The sequence below is a fragment of the Sceloporus occidentalis genome, unplaced genomic scaffold (genome assembly GCF_023333645.1).
Source record: "Sceloporus occidentalis isolate IW3139 unplaced genomic scaffold, rSceOcc1.0.p SCAF_4, whole genome shotgun sequence".
NCBI classification, from domain to species: Eukaryota; Metazoa; Chordata; class Lepidosauria; order Squamata; family Phrynosomatidae; genus Sceloporus; species Sceloporus occidentalis.
Genome location: NW_028316984.1, coordinates 179,939,769 through 179,963,234, shown reverse-complemented (window position 1 = coordinate 179,963,234; position 23,466 = coordinate 179,939,769). Strand labels below are relative to the sequence as shown.

Sequence of the window (23,466 nt, the reverse complement as noted above, 5' to 3'; positions counted from 1 at the left end):
TCTAATGATGTCGTCACAGATGCCTTTCCATTCTCTTACTTCATTAAGAAACTCCATTCCTTGACCTTGCAGGTGTTCCTTGGATGAACAAGTATCTTGTTCATCCCTTCAAAATCTTCCATTGCCTTAGCCTTCCCTTGTTATTTTGGCTCTTCCATCTTGATACATCCCTTCCTCTTACCTTGAAGAAGCTCTGCCACCTAAAGCTGCTGCCACACAGCACAATTAATGTAGTTTAACACTGCTTTAGCTGCCATGACTCCATGCTATAGAATCCTGGGATTTGTACTTTGGTGTGGCACTACAGTTGTCTGTCAGAGAACAAAACTTAAAATCTTACAAAACTAAAAATCCCATAATCCTCAGCAATTAAAGCCGACAGAAGGAAAATCAACTCACTTCAGTTGTGATGCTGGAGAAGAGTGCTAAGGATACTATGGACAGCCAAGAATGCAAAGAAAATGGGTCCTTGAACAGATCAAAAAATCTCCCTGGAATCCAGGATGACTAAATTGAAACTGTTGGACTTTGGCCACATCATGAGAAAGCAAGATGCTGACAATGATGCTGGAAAAGGTAGAGGGAAGTGGAAAGAGAGGAAGACTGTACACCAGGTAGACAAACACCATCAGGGAGGCCATGGACTTGAGCCTACAGGAGGTGATCAGTGCAGTAGAGGACAGGGAATCTTGGAGATGCCACTTTTACAACAAACTAGCATAACTACCCTTCCCCTCCCAGAAATGTTGGGAATGGTATACATTGCCTTTAAAGAATGAAGTGCAAAATCTACATACATTTTTGAAAAAGAAGCAAGGCTACTGTGTTTAGCTGACCCCTCTGAATAATCCAGGGCTGGTGCAATGGAAAGATTACAACACTTGGGGCTTTTTAAAACTTAAGTAAAAAGATAAAGGAGAAGTTGATACAAGTGTATACAATTATGGATGGTATGGAAATTCAGGAGAAAGGAATACTCCTTCACATAAACCACATAGCTGAAACTAGGGAATTCACAAGCAAACTGGAAGGTGTTACAAAAGGAATTTGGTGGTGATACAATCTTTTTACATGCATATATTGTAGAGTTTCTATTTTACTGTGTTTATCTTTCAATGCTCTTCATTTGAGTTTTTAATCTTGTGTTTTAAAACAAAATTCATTTAATTGTATCTTAACTTCTCTATTTTTTTAAAGATATGCATACCATCTTGTGTCCCGTACTTGGAGAAAGTTGGGATATAAAAATACATAAATAAAATTCATGGAGGATGAGGCTACCAATAACTAAAGGTAGTATACTTCTCAATAGCAGTTGCTAGGGAGCATAGGAATACTACTGAATCCATGCCTTGCCGAGGACTTGATAGGTACCAGAGGTGGTGAAGTGAGCCTTTGGACCAGTCCAGCCCAGCAATTCTCACATTAAAAAGTTAAAGGTAGCCTATGGGTACCATAGCCAGCCATATTCAACCTGATATACTGGATTACATCATTCCCAACCACTAGTCATGCTGGTTGGGGATAATAGGATTATTGTTGCCAAATCATTTTTGGAGAATGCTAGTCTAAATCATACTGTTCATATCTTCCCATGCTTAGTTAGCAGCCAGAGCATGCATTCTTCTAAACAGCTAAAACTTTGTATAAAACTGAATAATTTTAATAAATGTTTATAGCATAACTAATAACCATGATACCTGTCATTTGTATGTTTTATGCTCAAGTACATATTTGCTTAAGATGCATGGTCAACTGGAAAAAATTATTAGGTTGCAAGAGAAGCCTCTGTTGGCTTCTATTCTCTACCTATTAAAAAAAGAATATACTTGCTCATCTGTTGATCCTTATATCAAAGCACTGCAAGAGAATTACATCCCTATTAAACTGAGGGTGATAAGTACTTGAGCAAAATAAAGAATGTAAGTACAAATTAAAAACCCATCTTGGGAAATGCATGGAGATCAGACTGAAGTGTTTGAACTCTTTTCCGTTGTTCTCTGTTAAATTAAGGTTTATTAAAAGGAAATACGATGGCTTGGATCCTAAATTTTTCACACAGTGAATGGATAGAGCTTCTTTTCACTGAATACTTTCCACGAGTCAAAACCCATTTTGTTAGCTGAAGTAACTTGGTTCTATTTTGGTTTTGATCTCATATTGTTTGTTTTTAGTTATCTCATGATATTTTTTTAATTGTTAGTTGCCTTGAGCAGCCCAGTCCTGAACCAGAAGGCAGGATAAATTTTTAGTTACAACATGTACATTTACCAGTAGTGAACAACAGATCTACTGTTAGATCTCTACAATGACTTCTAGCAGAATTGACCTTGAGTCTTTACTATTTAACAACAAGCATCTTAAAATATCCCCATTAAAGCGTGGGGATAAAACTAAGCGGACAATGCACACTCATCTGCTAGAGACCTTCTTCCTACAGCATAAAGCACCATGAGGATTCCAGGTTCAGCTATCTAATTCACATGTTCTCACCTCTTTCAGTTTCATTACTTTTTCCTTTTCAATGGGCTCTAAAGCTCCAGAGCATCCAGGAGGATTGTTCTGTGCAAAAAAGCCTGTATATTCCCAGAGCCAATCAGAACCCTGTAATTTGTTTGAGAACGGAATGGCACAGCACACTCACAGCCAATCAATCCTTTTCAAACTGGATTTGTTTCTTTGGATTCCCTTCTGACTCAGAAGAGGTCAGTCGCATTCCTGAGAACAGAGGGAAACAGGACACAGCATATATGTCTATTTTTTTTTTCTTTTGCTAATTCTGATGAGGCTGGAAACCTCTTGAGTATTTTTAAACTGCTTTAAGTTTTGAAAACTGAGGCCAAGGGTAATTGCAGAGGTAGTATTCCAGACCCTACGTCAAACCGTTGCTAATTTCTTTCTTATTTTTAATATCCTCATCTTATCTTGCTGGAAGCTTCCCAGTGGTATCTGACTGACCACTACTGAAGAATGATCCCAGGTACACATTAACCTTTCACATTTCTATTTATGGGCTGATCCATGCATGTATACTGGTGCAGACTTTTTGTGAAATATTTGCATAACATATCACTGTAGTTGGAAGGTGGAGAGGTCTGTCTGAAAAAACTGATCTCAGGGCTCTGCCCCAGAAAAAACAACAACATATGACCTTAACACAGCAGATTCAAGGAACACGAAGCCTATGGCCTTATGAAATACTATTGGCATTCTAAGCAAATAGACTATTCTGGCTTTTAGTTTTCTGCTGGACATTTTAGAAATAAAGTGTTCTTAGAATCCAGGAATGAAAATAAAATTTAACACACCCTCAAGCCAATACACTGTTTTTGAACATAATTTCACCAAGTTATACCTTAATCATACTCACCTAACTTTGAAGTAATTTACGTGGATTTCAAAAGAACTTGCACATAAGCATATTTCAGCTGCAGCCTCAAATGATTTTATAAACAGTAAAATTAAGACTTTATTTTTATTCAAGTTTGATTTTTTTAAAAAAAACAAACAAACAAGCCTACTGAAGTTACACAAGGGTGTGGAAAACAGCCATTTAAGAATTTTGGAAACATCTGCATTCCTATTGAACTATACACTCTCTACAAAAGACTTCGAAATTTATTCTTCCAATCATGGTTCACAAAGCAGCACTATTCCAACAGTCTGTGGATGAAATACATATGCAAAAAGGTGAAAAGACAAACTACTATTGCAAAGAAAACAAATCCAAGCAAAGGTAGCAAGCACATATTATTCTGGCTCTTCTACTTCTGGACTCTCTTCCTGGGTTTCACGTTTGTCTTGACTTTGGGAGAGGTCTTCGGTAATCTGGGTTTCACAACTCCCTTCTCTACAGTTATAAAAATAACGACAATTTAAAAATTAGAAAGAGCACAGAAAGATGGCAAGAATACAATAACACATCTTAGATATTTGGAATTTAAATGAAAATGTATATTGAAATGTATTATAAGAATAATTATAGCTGATATTAAGACATGACAATGACAAGATGAATATAATAAAAAATATTTGGAAATATTATATATTTAATAATAACAGGAAATATTATCAATGATTTACACCCCCCACATAAAAACCTACTCATACCTGTTTTAGGACACTCTTGAGTCTCACAAATTTCATTTACAGTAGTAAAAGTCATAGATACAGTTTATAGTATTCAAAGCTATATAAAGTAACTTGATAGGGACAGTGGATTGGCAGCCCTCAGGCAGTCTGTAGCTCTATATGTGATTTTATCTATCCACTGTGGCTCCTCTATAAACCTGCATGAGCCCTGCTTCAAGGACAGGAATTGTGCAAACCTTTCTATGTTGGTGGATCACAACTTCCTGCGTCCCTCAACACTAGCTATGCTGCCTAAGGATTTTGGGAATAGCAGTCTAACAACACCTGGAAAGTCACACATTCCTCCCCCATTGCTCTAATCTGAGGTGAATTGTTTCCATACATGCTGAAGAAACATCCTCTCTACTATGACCCTACCAGTGACATCACAGTTGGGGTTAGCCTGGTTTCTGGGTGCTCTGGCTATGAAGGATCCTTTCCCTGCAGTTAATGGCCACACTAAATGTATGCCAAATGTTTAATGGTAAGCAGCTGCAGACCTTGCCAGAGACGAGTATCCTGGAATCTATATGCACATACACAGGCACAGAAGTTTCTTTTCCCCACCCTCTAAAGCGTGGTACATACCATGGAAAAGGGGTGGTCTGCAGCTGCCCCTTTCAGCAGTGGGTTGGGGCCAGGGCAGCCATACCAGCAACTCCAGAGGCCCCAATCCACTGCTTTTCCAGGCCACCGAGAAGCAGCAAACTGCTGCTTCTCCATGGCCTAGAAAGGGGTGTCCATGGGGCTTCAGGACACCCTGACAGACACAGTCAGAGGAGAAAGGGGCCGCTCGGCTTCTTTCTCCCTGGCTTTGTTCCCACAGCAATCTAGTTGCCGTGGGAACAAAGCACACACCCAAAAGGAGCTCCATTTCGGAGGTCCTTTTCATGCCGCAAATAGGGTGCACTAAGTGCCCTCCAGCGGTGCGATGGTGTCAGGCATGTGCCAACCCATTTGGACGCAGCGCACGTGTGACGGCGCCCTCCATACGCACTAGGGCTGGGGAGTGTGAGGTTGCTGTGCGCTTCCCAGCCCTACTTTTGGCCCCAGGACAGCACTTCTGTGCTGTCTGTACTGGGCCTCAGTGTTGTTTCTTGCCTTCAGGACTATCCCAAAAACATATTTAGAAATATGAATGAACGACAGTACAGGGATAGAAGATATGCTGATAGAAAAATTCATAATATAGCTTTACAGATTACTAAATTCCACTCTGCTAGATTTAAAGTAGAGAAAAACCTCTGGGTTAAAGTAAGGTCTGATTCAGACAGTACATTTGCAGTATAACATGAGTGTAAAAGACACCTTAATTTGTTCTCACTAATACCCTAATGGATAACTCACTTTGAAAACATACAAATCTCTCACCTTGCCTGCTGTAAGATGTGATCTGTGTCTTCCAAGATACTTCAGGACATGAATGTAACTGTGTGAGTACTTTGTGCAAATAACAAGAAGGAAGGAGGGTGCAGATATTTCTCTTACATTTATGAGAAGTCCTCTCATCCTCATTTAATTTTGCTCTGCAATGGGCAAACTGCCTTCACATAAATACTTAAAGCAACACCAGTAGGATGAATCATGGCTCTTTCTGAATTTCCAAAGGAACCACAAAAAGAAAAGGCTCTGAAACTTTCACAGCTACCCTCAATACAAAAACAAGGACAGGGAAGCATTCAAGTGTACAGGCTGTACTGACTAACAAGCCCTGGAGAAGCCACCAAGAATGTTATATTGTATGCTTCTACTAGAGGCGCCTGTGATGGGGATGAGGATGAGAAAAGGCCCTCTTGTAATTTCAGAGCCCAAGCAGGGTCTATCCTTCAGATAGACTGAAGCTGAGCAAGATGGAACTATATAAGTCATAGCTAGCACTTTAAATTGTGATAGAAACAGACCACTAGCCAGTAGAGGAGCTGTAACAAGAGAACCATATCCTTCCTGTAAACAGCCCCATTTTGGTTCCAGCATTTTGGATCAGCTGGCACTTCCAAACACCCTTCAAAGTCAAGTCATGTAGACAATATTGTTGTAATCCCAATTGGGGGGGGGGGGGGGGGGCAAGCTCCAATACCACGTTCAGATAGTGCACTAGTTTTAATTGTGCAAATGCATTCCTGGCCATCATAGAAATCTGGGCACGAACCAGACCAGAAGCACCACCAAAGAATAAATGTACAATTTCAAGGGAGTGTAACCCCTTGTATGCTGGCTGAATTGCCTGGATTAAGTTTTGTCCTCATTCAGTCCATGGCTGATATCAGACACTGGTTTAGAACCAAAACAGGGGAACTGGTACTCTGCTGATCTTTCTGGATCTCTCAACAGCTTTTGAAACCACTGACCATAGTAGCACACAAGAACAATTCCAGTGGATCAAAGTAAAAACTACAGGGTTGTAGTGGCTGAGTCTATCTGCAGAGCCAGTTGCTGTAGCCTTTCAAACTATTTAAATTATTTTATTACTTTAATCTTGTATTGATTAAATTGTTTATATGTTTTATTTCTACATTGCCCTGAGATCCCATGATAAATATTCTAATAAACAAACAAACAAACAAACTGGCTTCCTTGGAAATGCATGGAAACAGCATACTACTAGCTTTGAACCCCAAACCTCCATAGATGAATATGTCAAATAACACAGAGGACAAAATGGACCCTTGCAGGGTTCCACATGTCAACAGCCAAGAACCCCCAGCACTACCATCTGAACTTGTCTTTCATGAAGGAATGGAGGCACCACACACTGGTAGCTCAAAAGGATAGACTAGGAAGGCAGCTTAAAAGGATACCATGGTTAATGGAATCAAAAGTTACTGAATGAAACTGCAGAACCAATATGGATGCATTCAACTTGTCCAATTCCTGGCAAAAATAATCAACTAAATGACCAAAGCTATCTCCAGCCCATAACCAAGCCTAAAATCAAGCTAATTATTTCATCCAGAACTCCTGGAGCTGCACCCTATCCAAAAGACTAGCATCATATCCAAAAAACAAAATATTGGACACTGGCCAATTTCCCAAGCTCCTCCCTATCCCCTATTGCTTTAATGAAGACTGAACATGCTTGAAAGCAGAATGGTTTGTTTGTAGACTGGTGCTGAAGTACATTCAGGCTCTGTTAACTGGGTCTTGAAGTGAGCACAGTAATCTTTGCCTCTTCAAGGCTGGAGGCAAATCTAAGACCAGCCTCTGTGGGGTTAATATCCCCTTCTGCTAAATCAATTGCCTGACTTCCAGAGGTGGCTGCCTGCAGCAAAAGGGATTGCTGGTGAGTAGTACACATCTTTACAGTTCCAACAGAAGGCAGATAACAGCATTCATGTTTTTTATTATTATTATTATTATTCAGACATGTTTGGGGGCTGAGGGATTCTAAGCAGTGGAGCTAACTCTGGATTTAGTTTAACTTTCCCCATCCTGATCTCCTCTCCAAAAAGCGCACAGCATGAAGAAAGGAGGGATGTAAGGGAGGAGGACAGTAAAGATGAAGAACCTGAGAAATAAGAATTTATTACTACCCAAAAGAGCTAAAGAATAAGAACATGCTTGTTTCTTTTTCTTTTTGTTTTATTTCAAAAAGAAACAAAGGGGGGTTATAGACCGCCCATTTGGGGCAGTCTGCACCCGCCCCTTTCCCCGGTGTATCGGGGCCTCAGTGTGCAGAGCGGCAGCCGCTGAGGCCCCGATCCGCCGCTTTTCAGGCTGTGGGGAAGCAGCAAAACGCCGCTTCCCCACAGCCTGAAAAGGGGTGTCCCTGGGGCTTCAAGCCCCAAGGACACCCTGCAGTGGCGGGGAAAAGGAGAAAGGGGCCGCTTGGCCCCTCTCTCTTTTAGTCCGCTGGGCGCAGCCGTCTGAAGGCTGCACCCAGCGGACTAAACCAGGAAGGAGCTCCGAAACGGAGCTCCTTCCTGCTCTGTGTTCAGGGCGCACTAAGCGCCCTGGCGCGGAGCAAGGACGTCATGTCCGCGCCGCCCCGTCTAGAGGTGGTGTGGCCGTGACGTCCTCACGGCGGCGGCCGTATGGAAGGGCCGCCGCCGTTTAGCGCGTGATGAGCATGCACTAGGGTTAGGGCGGTGCGAAAGCACCGCCCTTTTGTAACCCTAGTGCGTGCTCGTCACGCACTAAAGTGCCGGTCTGTAACCGGCCTCAGAGACTATAACTTGCCCAAACTAGTAAATTTTCACAACTAAGTGGAGATCTGAACCCTAATCTCCCAGAGTCCTAGTCCAGCACTCAAACCACTACACCACACCAGCTAGGCTTTTGACAATATCCTTTTAGTCTCCCATTTAGCAGAATATGGATTTGTTTTTAATGTTGATCATATCTTTAATGTTTGATTATATTGAAGTTAAACTGCAGAAGAACATAATTCTATTTCAATTAAAAAAAAAATCCAAAAATTGATATCCCAGAAAAGACAGCAGGTGGAATTAAGTAAGGTCCTGTAAATTTCACCTACATCTTACATCTCACCTGGAACAAAAACCACCTGCTCTGCTGAACAACTCATATAATGATAGCATGTGGCTCAGTTGAACCAACAGTATAGTTCCAATCTCTAACCCAAAGATGGGAATGCTCAAGCTCTGGGTACAAATCTCTCTTTGCTGGGTTTTTTAAAGATAACCACACCCCTTTCTCATGACACCAGTTTTTAAACATTTTTTCTTCCTTCTATTCCAAAAGAAATGTCTCTCTCAATGCTTAGTTACAAGAAGCAAGAACTGTCAGATAAACTATGCTGATATTTTGATCCCCTTTTTTTGCTTTTGGCTCTCAGGAACAAGGCTGACAGGTCTTGCTTTCAATAGTCCTCCTGACATGCAATTATGGGTCATAAGGTACCACAATTATTCCAAAAAGTACCAAGATTATTTTTTTTCTTCTAGATAGCTTCCCTTTTCTTAAAGTATCTCCACTCACTGTTGTAAATGGTGGCTGCTGCTACTAGCCTCTGGCTGCAACCTGCTGTGATGAATTGGTCCTGGGGAGCCCGTACTTCCTGACAGTGAATTGGACAAGATAGGGAGGATAAAAATGAGAACAGAGGTATAAAATAAATGGTGGGAAGGGGGACAGAAAATCACCACTACTATCCCCTTTCATCAACTAACTGTCACCAGTTTTATATGATGGGCAGCAAGTATACTCCACATTTGCTGTCAGCCGATAGCTGACAATCTTAGTTTCTTCAAGTTACCCAATAAAATAGTTCTGTTACAGAACGTAAACTTTTTTTTACCAAAATGTCTGATCAAAGACAATTACTAATAAAAATATTTGTCTTACTAGGTGATGCACGTTTTCTTTTTTTGAGATCTTTCATATCATTTGTTTCTGCATCATCTTCATCAGTGGTGGCTGGCCCTGATGCAGCAGCAAGTTTTCTTTTAGTCTACCACAAAAAAGAAAAACAAACAGGTTTTATGCCAAACAGGGGGGAAATGCATTCAGCCAAGTTAAACCATAAAATGAAAACACACTGTAGTAAATGCTGAATTCCCCATCTTTGTGTGTGAACAACTTCAAAAGCTTCTACCTGTCACCCCAGCTCTCTTTGGGGTGGGAGTCTCAGGACCCCAACAAATGGGCAGAAGAGATGGGTTTTCTTGATTAGGAATGCAAAAGGGTGCCTCATAAAGAGAGGGACCCTTTTTTCCTTGCAAAGCTGATATTTTTATACAGTTAACTTGTAGTTACAATAATGAAAGCATAATTCAGACTTATGATTGGTTACAAGCTACAACTTCAACTTCTCCTATATTGATTACATATTACCATTCTATTTGACATGTGCAAACTTCTTTGGCACCTCTAATCAACACCTTGGCCAACTGTTTGGTTCAACGTGGCATCTTCTTCTTGATGCCTCCATCCTATCTTCACAACTTCCTTGTTTTATACTTGGCCCAACACATCCACTGTCACCCATCAAATGTCTCCATTTCTATCTTTCTGGCTTAAACCAGTCTCTTGGTCAAGCTGACCCTATATTCCATCCCAAAACCTGGACAACTCCTATCTTTCTCCTTTGAAACTAGCAAGCTCAGCAAATTATCTTTTATTCAGGCCTTGCCTTTGAAATTCTGGTAGCTTTCTAGTTCCAATAATTCAAGGTTGCTGTGTTGGCTATTTTGAACAAAGCTGTCTGAGAAAGAGTCACCGAGATCCAGGCTGTATTAGGCCACAGAAAATGCCTTATTCTGACACCATTTTAAGTATCCCCTCTCACATACCAGGAAAAAAATTATCATAATTAAAATACAATTTTCAAAATATCTTTCCTCAGGACCCCATGGGGATATCAAAATCCATGGATGCTCAAGTCTTATTAAATACAATAGCACTGTAAAATAGTGCCCCTTATATAAAACAAACAAAAAACCCCAGCAAGGTTTGCTTTTTGGAATTTTTATTTTTTGAATATTTTCAAGCTGTTGATAGTTGAATCTGTAGATGGTTGACTACATGGATATTTGGGGGGGGGGGCAGCTGCACTCTAAAATGTGCTTTTTGGGTTTTCTTGGTATCACATCTTGAACACATTATTTTGCCTAATTTTAATATTTTCAATCTCCATGAATGCGGAAAGACATAACTTTTAATGTCAGTTTCAACTAGGGGTAAGAAATTCAGTCAGTCCTTCATATATGTGGCAGTTCCATGCCAGACACACACACACCCCGTAGAGGATGACAGAAACCATGGGCCCTCATGCCCCATTGTTACCAATGGCATTTGATGCTCATGCTGCACAATGCTTGTGCTGCCACTGGGGAGAATGGGGCAGGGCCATCCACAGATGCTTCAATCTGTGGATGGCAAGCCCACGGTTGGCGAGATCCAACTGTAAAATGACCTGAGCTGCACCTCTTGGACAAATAACCATATTGGAATTTGCCTATCCACTAGTTCATGCTTCTATCAATATTGTGATGCAATATACTTTTGAGAGTCAAGGTACATTCACATCTTACTCTGAGATTATTTCAAGTGTAGATTAAGACAGAAACTGGATAGAATTATGAGTAAAAACATGTGAAACAAATTGATTTCTTCAAAATTTTAGCTGAAAGAACAGAAATCAAGGAAAGCATGGCACCTGAGCCCTGAAACATTGCCTTGCCAGGCTTTAGCATCCCCGTACCCCCTGCCACTGCAACTTTTCATCAATATGTTCCAAATTTACTATGAAGTCAATTATCACAAACCCAGTTATTCATATTTAAATAGCATAAACATAAGGTAGAAAAAAATAAAATATGTTTGGTATGGAATACATTCAATTCCAGTCAAGCACGAAGATCAATTACCGAAGTTATCATTATTAGAAAGTATTTTTGTTTATTTCGTTTATTTTTGAAGGTTCAACTGAGGAAAACTCTAGAGGTTGTAACTGTGCTAGTTACAAAACACGCTAATTTTGCAACTACTAGCACACATTTCTCCTCTCCCCTGCTCTCATGGCAAGAACTGCTTCTGAGCCAAAGATTTGCCAGGTTACACCTATTCTGAAAAAAGCAAAATAAACAGCAACATTTAATATGAACAGGAAATCCCCCCCGCCATTTTTTCAAGCAAAATGGTCAAACTCATACATTTTGCTAGACATCCCCCACCCACCCATAAGCATAAAAATAACTGCTAAAGTTTCAACTCCCCCCCCCTTTTTTTTTTTTTTCTTTTTGGTAACTTTGACAAATGTGTAGCTTTACTGAAATAGCTGCTGAAGTGGTTACAACCTCACATGGCTGACGAGGGAAGAGGAGAGTGCATTACATCTTTCCAAAGTGTTGCTTCATGATTACCATCTAAACCCTGCTGGGCTGAACAGATTGGTTCGATAATTACATACAATAACTGCAGTGGGCAGGTAACCCTCAGCTGGCACAGGGCAGCTCCCCTGTGAGAACTTCCATATGCAAACTGCACTGATGGAGTGCATTAGGTACATCTTTCCTGCCGGTGCACAGGCCTGATTAACGCCAACCAAGACTCCAAGGTTAGCATGTCAGCAGATTTGTGATGCATTAGGCAGGAATAAACACAGACACTTTTGTTCATTCTGACCAAAATTAAGGAGGAATATTTCACCACTGTATTGCTTTTATATAAAGAAAATAAATGCATTCCTCCTGGCTGCACTGAAGAGAGATTTTTAAAAGGCTCATTGCAAGAGCTGGTATCAAATACTTTCCACACAAAAAGCAAAAGGCGATTTATCTTGTCTCCAAGCTTATTCAATAAAAAGCAGTTTCTTAATCTTGATGCAGGTGACTTACATGGCAAGAGAAGTCAGGCATCATTCTCTGACAGAGACAACACCCATTGCTGATGCAAAGTGCAAGGCAAACTATGAAGCACTAATTCATATTTATTTCACTCCAAATATTTCCTAGCAGTTATCGAGTGCCATCAATGGACTCATCATCGAGCATAAGACATACCCCATGCCTTGAGTGGTTTATAGCAGCAATAATGGATGCTTTCAATGCAATGCAATGAGGATAACTTTTCTTTCAGCAGGAGCTAACTGAACCCATGCAAATATTAGAGTAACATCATCCATTACATATGAAAGTGAATTAGATTCAAGGCAAGTTGGGAACAATGTCTCATTAATAAATCTCAGAACTAGAATCGCTTTAAATTTATAGCAGACAAAATGTAGATCTCCTAGTGAGAAAGAATTTCGATTAAGATGGGCAGCAGCTGTTGCTCCTATTTCACAATACTGGCCATTTGGATATGCCATATACACAGTAGTACAAGTTTGATTAAAGTTCAGCTTGGACAAGAGTTCAAGCCAAGACTTGAATATATAATATAACCTGAGAAGCTTACCATTAAATCTTATGCATATTTATTCAGAAGTATATGATCAATATAGTTTACCCAATAATAAATGTGTACAGAATTGTTGCCTTACACAAATTATGAGACAGAAGTTAGTTTCTATGAGGATTCATTTTTCAGAAAGGAAGGGTGGGTCATCTAAAAGTCATAAATATAAAAGGATGCCTATTCTCTTAACCAAGATTAGTTTGGGTGTGTTCAAAGACTTTCTTCTTTGGAGTCATACATGAGTCCAAATCAAGATTAGTTATGGCTAACAAAAATGCTGGCACACAAAAAAGACTACACCAGGGAAGGCAAGAGAAATTTATGTAGCACAGAAAGAGGAAACAGGTGAAGGATAATGTAAACAAGATAGCAGATAAGCAAAAGAGAGGTAGAGCAGAGCCAAATCTTCACTGGATCTGAACAGGTTGAAACAAGAAGGGGGTAAATTTGGTTCTGAAATTTGAGGAGCTGGGCAATAAAATGCAAAACATTAAAAATGGAAGATTAGAGAAAATCACCAATATTAGTGTAACAGAAAATTATTTTGTCACCAATAATTATGTACCCTACTACTTCAATGTGTTTAAGCAAGAAGGAAATTATGAGTCACAGTAATCGCTCATTTTAAAAATACTACTACAGTTCGCCCTTCCTTTATGCGGGGGATCCATTCCGAACACACACACCCTGGCCCTGCAAAAAAGGGAATTCCGCGTATGCTTGAGCCCCATTTAAATGAATGGGGCTCGTGCATGCAGCAGCGGCGCACACGCACCATGGATGTGCACGCCATTACACCGTATGGGGCGTGCTACCCCTTTTTCCAGTGCGGCTTTTCCAGCATATGCTGAAAGCTGCGTAAGGCGTGCCCACGTATGACGCAGTGATAACAGCACTGTATTACTGTTATCAATTCTTCCTTCCTTCATCCCTTTTAATGGTCCGCCTCTTTTGAAAACACACTCATCCCTCCACATTTGCGGCTTTAACTTTCGTGGCTTTGATTATTCATGGATTTTATTAATATGTTCTCTCTAGGAATATCTAGGTCCTCCAGCCCAACTCTATGGTCAACTTTAACCAAAAGTCGCACAGAAGGACCTAGAGATTCCTAGAGAAAACATTCCACTAGGCATTTGTAGCTCCTCCAGCATAATTATACTTTCAATGCCTGGCAAATGTTGACCACAGAGTTCTGCTGGAGAACCTAGAAATTCCTAGAGAGGTGTTCTCTCAGGTAAAAACATAGTGTTTTTGTTATTTCCAGTTTTTCCACGTTCAAGAGGGTCCTGTGCCCCTAACCCTGAGAATGTAAAGGGACGAGTGTAAGCATTAACTATAAGTCAGCTGTTCAACAGTGGAACACACTGCCTCAGAGAGCGGTGGAGTTTCCTCCTTTGGGGGTCTTTAAACAGAGGCTGGAACGCTATCTGATGGGAGTGTTTTGATTGCGAATTTCTGCATGGCAGGAGTTGGACTGGATGGCCCTTGTGGTCTCTTCCAACTCTAGGATTCTGTGATTTCATTGGCCTGTTACAGACTGCCAAAATAAAGCTGCTTCAGGTCTCTTTGGAGGTATGCTATTTAAATGATGCATGGGTCCTACGAGTCTGGAGGTCGTGCCAAAGCCACACTCCATTCCTAAGCACTGGAGTGCAGCTTTGGTGCAGCTTCCGGATTCTTAGGATGCATGCATCATTTAAACAGCATACCTCCAAAGAGACCTGAAGCAGTTTTATTTTGGCAGTCTGTAACAGGCCATTATTTCCCTCCCTGTTGCTGTTGAAACCGATAGTTTTACTTGTAAGGGATTCACAATCATTTCCTTACATTAACCATTTTATTTTTAAAAACAGTGAAAAATATGACAGAATTCTTCAATCCTAGTGTTTATTTCTTCTTCTTGAAAGGTTACCTTTCAAAGTAAATAGAGGTCTACATAATGAAATTAATAAGGTAGAAACGGAAACTTCAATACTGAACTGTATCCTAATTCCAAGTCCTGTTTTACCATGATGATTTTTGGTATTCATTCATGCCAGCTACTAACTACTAAAAGCCCCCTTCATTTACTGTCTTTTAGAAGCATTATTTCACATGCCAGTCAGAAAGAAACTAATGAGACAATATCAAGTGCAGTGAACCACAAATCTGACAAGTTCTATGGCATTCTCAAAGAACATTTACATGACCAGCAGGCTTGTTCACAATTCACATCTTCATCTGGGAGGGGGGGAAAAATCTACCTTTTTTGAGGCATGGCTAAATTTTAAAGATTTCAATAACATAAACCCTAGATCTTTAACACGAGCAAGGGAAGAAATAAGAGATAAACCCACCTCATTTTATATAAAATGACTCATTATTGATTCATAGTAACACACCCAGCAGTCACGAGTTAAAGATAAATACTCAAACTATGTTGCGGATTCACTTTTTAGAAAATACAAACTAACTGCAATTCTAGGTTTTGCAACTGCTGTCTACCTAGTATTTTAGCCTAAATACTACACCCTATTGATTCTCTTCGATTTCTTAAAGGGCTATGGTACCAGTAACCATTATATCTGTCTAGATATGCTGTTTAGGTTGGGTACTGGTCATTTCATTTTTTGATAGCCTGTCTTGAAAGGTGACTGGTTCTTTGGTTATTTCATTCTTAGACAGCCGATCTCAAATGGTGGTGCTCATGGATTACTGCTCAATTTCCTGGCATATAAAGTCTGGCACTCAGAGGAATTCATAATCTCTCCCGCAATTTTTTTTTAATGTCTGCATGAATTTGGGTCGCCCTGTGGGTTTCATGACTGAGCCAGAATTCAAACCCTGGTCTCCAGAGCCATAGTACAATGCTCAAACCACTACACCGGGCTGGCCCTTATTTCTCTTTCATCCCATTCAAATAAGGCAGAGATGTTGCTACCCATATACGGGTGCAGAAAGGGTTACAAAACTGAATATTAATCCAAGCAGAACCAAGGTCCTTTTTGGTGAATGGTTCATCTCTCCATCTTAGTGGTGCTCACTGTGTCCTAGAATAATGTTTGGAACTGCCTTCTCATTGAAGGAGCATACTCACAGTCTAGATTTGCTCCTTGATCTGCACAGATCTCGTATGTGTTGTTATATACCAGTTGTGATTGTACCTGGAAATAATTACCTTCCTCTAGGTGACTCATACCCTGGTGAACTCTCAAGTCAGACCACATTGAGAGGTTTTTGATAATGATCTGAAACCTGCAATGAGTGCAAAACATGGCTGCCAAGTGAGGACATTATATCTGTGTTATGCCAACTACTTTGGCTCCTAGTTTGTGTCCAAGCTCAATTCAAAGTACTGCTTTAAAGTCTTTTAAAGATATTCATGCTTTGGGGCTTCTTCACACACTCATTTTCTGAGGTACAGGGGAAAACTACTATTTGATGGTGGTATCCCATGAATAGAATGCACTCTCCAGGAAGGCTAGCTTGGTACCACCTGTAATGCTGTTCTTGATGTCTGATGAATACTGTTTTCGTAATTTCCATAGGTTCCCTTGATCTTCTGCAAGCTACATAATGCTTTATACCTGCTTTCTTTTTAATTTCTGTTGAAATTTCTGCTCAGTTTTACTGCACTGTTTTTCCTGTTCTTGGTTTAGCTTAACTATATTGAAATATGGAGCATAAATCTCCAACTAATAAAATTCGTAACATCAAACAAATAACCTAATTCTTTATCAATAACTGCTGTGGACCAAAATCCTTTACTCCCAGGATTTTTAAAAATTAAATTTATATTCCCCCACTCTATTTTCTTCAAGGAGCTTGAGGCAGCATATGTGGTGTATTCACACAATAACCTTGTGAAGTAGGTTAGTTTTAAATACAATGAGTAGCCCAAGGTTACATAGTGAGCTTTACAGCTAAATGGAGATTTGAATACCTGTCTCCAACAAACACTTCACAATAAACTACCACAAATAGATTTCAGCTCCATTATTTGTACCTGCCCTCTCCTCCCCACCCTGTTTCTGGATAAGTTATCATAGCAAACAAGTACATGCTGATTGGATTCAGGATTTCCACCAAGTTAAATGCCAAGACAAACCAAGTGAAAAAAATCTAGAAAGATTAGAGCTGAGTGCATTAATAGATTAATTGGTTCAGTTAACTAAAGTGTGGATTTTAACTGGATTGTAAATCAGAGCATTTTTCTATGAAAGATGCTCAGTGATGAGAATATCTTTTCAGTCTATGTACATTCTTTTCATTCAAGAAAGGGATTTGGGGATCATTTTTCAGGATGCAATTTCACTATTTAGCCAGTGAAAAAAGAGGCCAGCACGTGACCAGCACCTATACTTTAAGTCACTCAGGGGGAAAGATTTACATCCCGATTCCAACTATTATTTATGAAGAAGCAAGGCCAATTATTCAGTGCAACTTATAGGTTCAACTAATTATTCATTGGCTGATCACCTAAATCATTACAAAACAAAATGAATAGGGAAGGGAGATGGAGTCACCAGCTATGATTAATTTTTATTATATGCAGATATTTGGCAAATAAAGCCTAATTCGACAGAAGATCAAGCCTATCAAGTTACACTGGTAGATATTCAAAGTCAGGGTATCCAGATATTTATTTAAGCAGGTACCCCAGCTTTCTACTGAAGTCTTCAATGTTCTGAGTAGCTAATAACACATTTGAAAAATTCTATAAAAAACCGGTAAGATTAGGCAAAAAGAATTTGTATCAGTGCAATGTCACAAGTCATGCCACATTATAAGGTGCATAAAGCACATCTGCCAGTCACTCAAGCCAATGGTGATATCTGTTTTCAACCTTTCAATACATTTCATGGAGATGTTGAGTATATAACAAGTCCCATTAGTACTTGACTTGAGCAACAACCGTCAGCTGAACATGTGCTTAGCCATTTCCTCGGATGTTCCTAGAAAAAGCACTTCCTGTTCTACATATGAATCCACAGGCAAGATCACAGTTATCCCAGATGCTATCCCCATTTTACACCAAAGTAAAATCAACATCTTAAAATATCTAGCTGTTGCACAGGGTACACCAGTCAATATTTCAGGGCCAGTGCATGAATTTCAAGTATGCTAGCAACAGACACACAGTCTGTGTGTCTTCAAGCCACCTGTTGAATTATGGTGACCAAATGAACTTTATGGGATTTTCTTAGGCCAGGAATATTTAGAGGTGTTTTGGTCAGTGCTTTCTTTTGAAACAGAGCCTACAGCACCTGGTATTCATTGGCTGTCTCCCATCCAAGTAACCATTATATCTTTAATCTCACTAGGGGCAGCATCTGGGATAGGGGCTTCTCCACTGTGGAGCCCTAGGGGTGAGGCAAATGGGTGGCTAGGAGTGGCCTCTGGCTGCTGCAGCCACGATCGGGCCCTATCAGCCCACAACTGTGGTGACCAGATGGCCCACTCTCAAAGTGGGCTGCCAACAAGGTCCCAAATGGGCTGCCAGCAGGAGTGGGGTGTTGCCACTTCTTTTGCTGGAGGCTTTGGGCCACCTTAGGCAGCCTCAGAGCAGCTTCTGGCTTCTTCCGGGGCATGCGTCATCTGCATGACATGCCCCCGAAGCAGCTGTAAGCAGCTCTATTTGGTCCAGGCCCTAGTTGTAGAATTTCCTCCCTCTGGAGGCCCAAATGGCACCACTGCTAGCTTCTTTCAGTTGGGGACAAATTAGCTTACAGTTGTAAACCGCTTAAACATTGCTTAGGCGGTATGAAGCGGTATATAAATGAAGCTTGTTTGTTTAGCAATTTTGCCCAAACTTGTGCAGGTTTTTTAGTCGTTAAGATTTTTTGGATGGTGTAAGCTATTTCTCACTGTTTAAAATTTAAATTGTTCTACACTGATGTTAATGGTATGCCACCTTGAAATCCTAAGATATAGAGCATGATAGAAATATTTTTAGAGATAAACAAAAATAAACCCACAATTATTTCCTCCATGTATGCAGTAACACTTACGTCACTTCAACATTCAAATAAATCTTAAGCCTGAATTACAAATAATGCCATTTAATGACGTCTGTGCCAATAAATATATTCAGTGTATCTCTGAGACAGCCAAGTGTGGTTTTGGTACAAAATTGGACGAGCTACTAGCATGCTACTCACACACACTTGTAGATGAAGTTTCACTCTGAACTACACTAATTAAAATCAGCATTTATATTGCCATAATACCAAAAATATTGAAATATATAGATTTTAGATTTTATATAGATTTTATTCATTAAATATGACTATCCCACAGAAGAGTTTACCACAAGAATGCTTCAAATAGAAAAGCCAAATCACTACTGTTCATGAGGAGCATTATTCTTTTGTTTAATAATAGAACTCTCATTCTAAATTCCTTCTTTTTTCAAATACCATTAATAATATTACGTTAAATAAAGTATTGGGTATTAAATACAAGTAATTCAAGTGCTTTGTTTACTTGCTATTACTGGGTATCATGATTAATTTGGAGATTTAATCACAGTCTCACTTTATTGTGATGTCATGATACCTACACAACTGCATGTGTTATGTAGAGACAGACTTCACAGAAATGTTCATGGCTAGTATCCAAACACACTTAACTTTTATATTTGTCCAAGAGGAATCTGAGCTCATGTTCCTCCCACTTCAGCCCCTTTATCCTGAATGGAATGATATATCAAAAGCAGTTTGTGATATGCCAGAGTTCTCTACCTGACTTTTTAAAGAATCTCCCTTGGGGTGCATACAAGTTCTTGGACATGCCTGAAGTAGCTCTTTGGATTCAGACCAGTGACAATGAGAATGAACAAGTCTTTTGCTCATGAAATATGGACATGTCTCAAGTGTACACTTGTTGCCTTTGCAGCGTTGATTTCACCTATGTGACATCTATTTCCAATAACTACACACTCCATGCAGATGAAAACTAAGGCCCAAATAAATTGCCATCCGGGTGCTGTGTGGGCATGGTGCTTAAATGACACATGGCCAAAAACCACCCGGAAGCTGCTCTGAGGCCGCCTAAGGCAGCCCGAACCTGGCTGCAAAAGGAGCAGCAAAAAGCAAAAAGGAGCCGTGTCCCATCTGGGACTATGGCAACACCTGGCCTTGGGACTGCAGTGCCTGCTCACTGTGGTCCCATAGTGATCGGGGCATCTGCTTGACCCCAAAGAAACATTAAACAGTGATCTGCATTGAGAAATAAAGACCTTAAGTGCAGGCTTTTCTGGAACATCTCCATTTTCTGAAACTTCCAAGTCCAATATACCATCATCCTTCTCACCAATGGTTTTGAGACCTTGAAGAAAAATTTCTCGCAATTCCTGGTATGGTGGTTTTTCAGTATAGGTCAAAGCCATCACTTTTTCCATATATCTGGCTAGTTCACCTGAAGGAAATCATTAAAGAGCTATATAAGTCAAGTGTGGATGGAATACATTATAAATCTAGAAACAGATACAAAACACATATGCAAGTATGCATTTACAGATTTTTTTTTCCAGTATATGATCATGAGAAAACCATTCCAAAGTTTGTTCAAAAAATATTACAAACAAAAAAATGGAAGACACTTTCAAAAGAATAGTCTCCAAAGCTACCTTGAGTAACTGTGGCGGGTTACAGACCGCCAAAAAATACGTATGGAATACGTATTAGGGTTAGGAAGGGGCGGTGCTTCCGCACCCCCCTAACCCTAGTACGTATTCCATACGTACAACATGGCGGCGCCCTTTCCACATGGGGGCCGCCATGTTTACGTATCAGACGCATAGCGTCCAGACGTGTCACGGCGCCTATGACGTCGCGAATGCGCCAGCGGCGCCTCGCGACGTCACAGAGGCACCGCAAGAAGGAGCTCCATTTTGGAGCTGTGTGGCTACTGCAGCTCCTGCACGGAGCAAACGGCGGCGGCGGCAGACTGCCTCAAAGCGGCGGTCTATAACCCGCCTGTGCTTTTGGGGGACTTCACAAAATGCACCAGTCATGCTTGGGAGTGCTCTTCAATTCTTTCACCAGGTTGGATTCAAACAAAATACAGCAAAAGAAGGTGGATGGAGTGCCTTCTCCTATTCCCAGAACTATAATGGTAAAGTGTTTTCCTAGGATCTGGCAGGCTGGCTGAACAGAGTGGGTTGTGATATAACCGAGGGCAAACGAGAATGGCAATTGGAAGGTGTCTTTTAGGGGGGGAAAAACAGTGACACAGGCCAAATCATTGGTAGATTTGTGGTGGAAGGGAAGCGAAGGTTGACAGGAAGGGAGCATAGTCTGTGTTCTGCTGGCGTTTGTCTGGATCCAATACAACCTATTTAGACTTGAACCAGTCACTTAGTTTCTAGGCTCAATTCACCAAGGAATTTTTTTAAAAAATCATAGAAATTGCAGGGTGTTTTTAGGTATTTTAATCATAAAATGTTCTTTGTTTTTACAGCTACAAATCCACTCTCTAAGAATCCCTTAAGAAACAAAACCTAATGATCTGAAAAGTCATCTGTCTATCTATCTATCTTGGCTTTTAAACATCAGAGAATCTGGGTATAATTCTGATCTCACTGAAACCAATTATTTACAACTAAATGACTGTGGATTATAGGTGTCATTTTTTTTCTGTATTAAGTAAAGGGGTAAAATCCTTGAAAACCTGTGTTCTTCCTCCCTAGGTTTTATGAAGAACTTTACTATGCTGTATAGAAAAAAACACTTATGAATGCACAAAGAAAAATTCAGACGTTCAATTGACCAGTGGCATAAACAACGCTGGAAGTGGATTTTTTTCTTTCTTTCCCAGTTCAATGCCTTCCATGCTCCCAAAATCTTCTCCAGTGGGTCAAACAACCCTCTGCCAAGATTCGGGCAGTGCAAGATAGGTATGGAAAATGAACAGCAAACATAACACACAGCTGAAAATTTGGTCATGCAGTGTTTGCTACCCACTAATATTATTTGAACTGCTTGGGAAATACACACCAGGATCTCTTCAGACTATTTTATTCAAAGCTTCCAAATTTTACACAAATTTCAGCCAGTTTTGTTTTGAGAACTACTCTTAGAGTGCATGTATGCTGTAGAAATAATGCAGATGGACACCACTTCTAACTGTCATGCCTTCATCCTACAAAATCCCAAGATTTATAATTTTGTGAGGCATCAGCATTCTTCCGTAGAAAAGACTAAAGACCTTGCAAATCTACAATCCCAAAATTCCATAGGATGAAGCTGTAGCACTTAAAGTGGTGTTAAACTGTATTATTTCTACACTGTGGGTGCATGCTTAGTGCATATATATATACTTGCATTTATTTTAAAAATAAATAAATGTTTTATAACACATTGATATTTAATCTGAATGTCCTACCTGGTTTATCTTTTCCAGGGAAACATTCAGCCATTAATTCTTTAATGCTATCTGTATACCTGACAGAAGAAAAATATAAGTTAATAAAACAGCTTTTTTTTTTGCTGTATTTTCATTCCTTTCATGTGTGTATCTAGTGTGTCTGAACAAGTGATCACAGCAAAATTGAGAGTAATCCCTTATATTTTAAATTTTAATATCAAAATGAAGAAATAATATAAATATAGTAATATATAATAAAATAACAACTATAAAATAGAAATCATATGTACATATATGATTCTCTCATTTATTTTATATGCATACAGAGAGGGAGGGGGATTTTGTTATCTGCTGGGATTTGGTTCCAGAACCATGGATGTCCCTTATATAAAACAGCAAAATAAAGGTTTGCTTTTTGGAAATTTTTGGAAATTCAAACCATGAATGTTTGAATCCATTACCACAGAATCTAGTGGATATGGAGGGCTCTGTGTGCGTGTGTGTATTTTAAAAATTCTAGTTCAGTAATATGGGGTTGAAAACAGTAAAGACAATGAACACCTTAAATGAATGGAAATATAATTGCATGTCTGACAAATACCACAGGACTCCAGGAAAACCATGTACATAATGAAGTGATGATATAATTATATTTACTTATGTTGGAAATAAAGTAGAATAAAAATATTCAAGCAGAAATGACAGGCAAAATAAAATTATTCAAATATAGTGCTCCCTAATACATGTGAAAGGAGAAGCTGCAGAATAGTTTGCCTGTACAGATAGGCAGGTTGTATCCTGCGGTATCCTGCCCCGCAGTTTCAACTGGTTCCCATTGCTTTTGAGTCTCACACTATTTTGGTTTTACAAGAAGTGGACTTGCAACTCAGCCTTACCTAAGCATACTTACATGAAAAATAGATGTTTTCAAATATGCCAAGCTTTTGTTGTTTTTTTTAAAAAAATGAAACACGTCAATTTACCTAATTTTTGAGTCTCTGACATAATTCGGGTCTTTTAGATTGTCTTGCCAAGGTAGTTTGCCACTAAGCCAGCAGATCATACAATAACCCAGAATTTCCAAGTCACCACGTCTTGAAGGAGCTGCGGAGTATTAAAAATCAC

At 39.8% G+C, this 23,466-nt stretch overlaps 1 protein-coding gene across 6 annotated transcripts in view; it reads right to left on the bottom strand.

Annotated features, from left to right (window-relative positions):
- Positions 1-3,422: 3,422 nt before the first annotated feature.
- The window catches only part of LOC149315098 (serine/threonine-protein kinase VRK1-like), a 46,224-nt gene continuing 26,180 nt past the window's right edge, over positions 3,423-23,466 (bottom strand). For 4 of the 6 annotated variants that reach the window (XM_089522488.1, XM_089522486.1, XM_089522487.1 and 1 more), the window contains 6 exons: positions 23,325-23,445; positions 22,360-22,418; positions 20,213-20,391; positions 9,436-9,541; positions 9,070-9,148; positions 3,423-3,850 (listed from right to left, as the gene is read on the bottom strand). In XM_089522488.1, the coding sequence (XP_089378614.1) occupies positions 3,751-3,850; positions 9,070-9,148; positions 9,436-9,541; positions 20,213-20,391; positions 22,360-22,418; positions 23,325-23,445 (644 nt within the window). In that variant the 3' untranslated portion in view covers positions 3,423-3,750. Of the gene's footprint in view, positions 3,851-9,065; positions 9,149-9,435; positions 9,542-20,212; positions 20,392-22,359; positions 22,419-23,324; positions 23,446-23,466 lie in introns of those variants that run through there. The other 2 variants (XM_089522489.1, XM_089522491.1) reach the window with 2 other exon arrangements.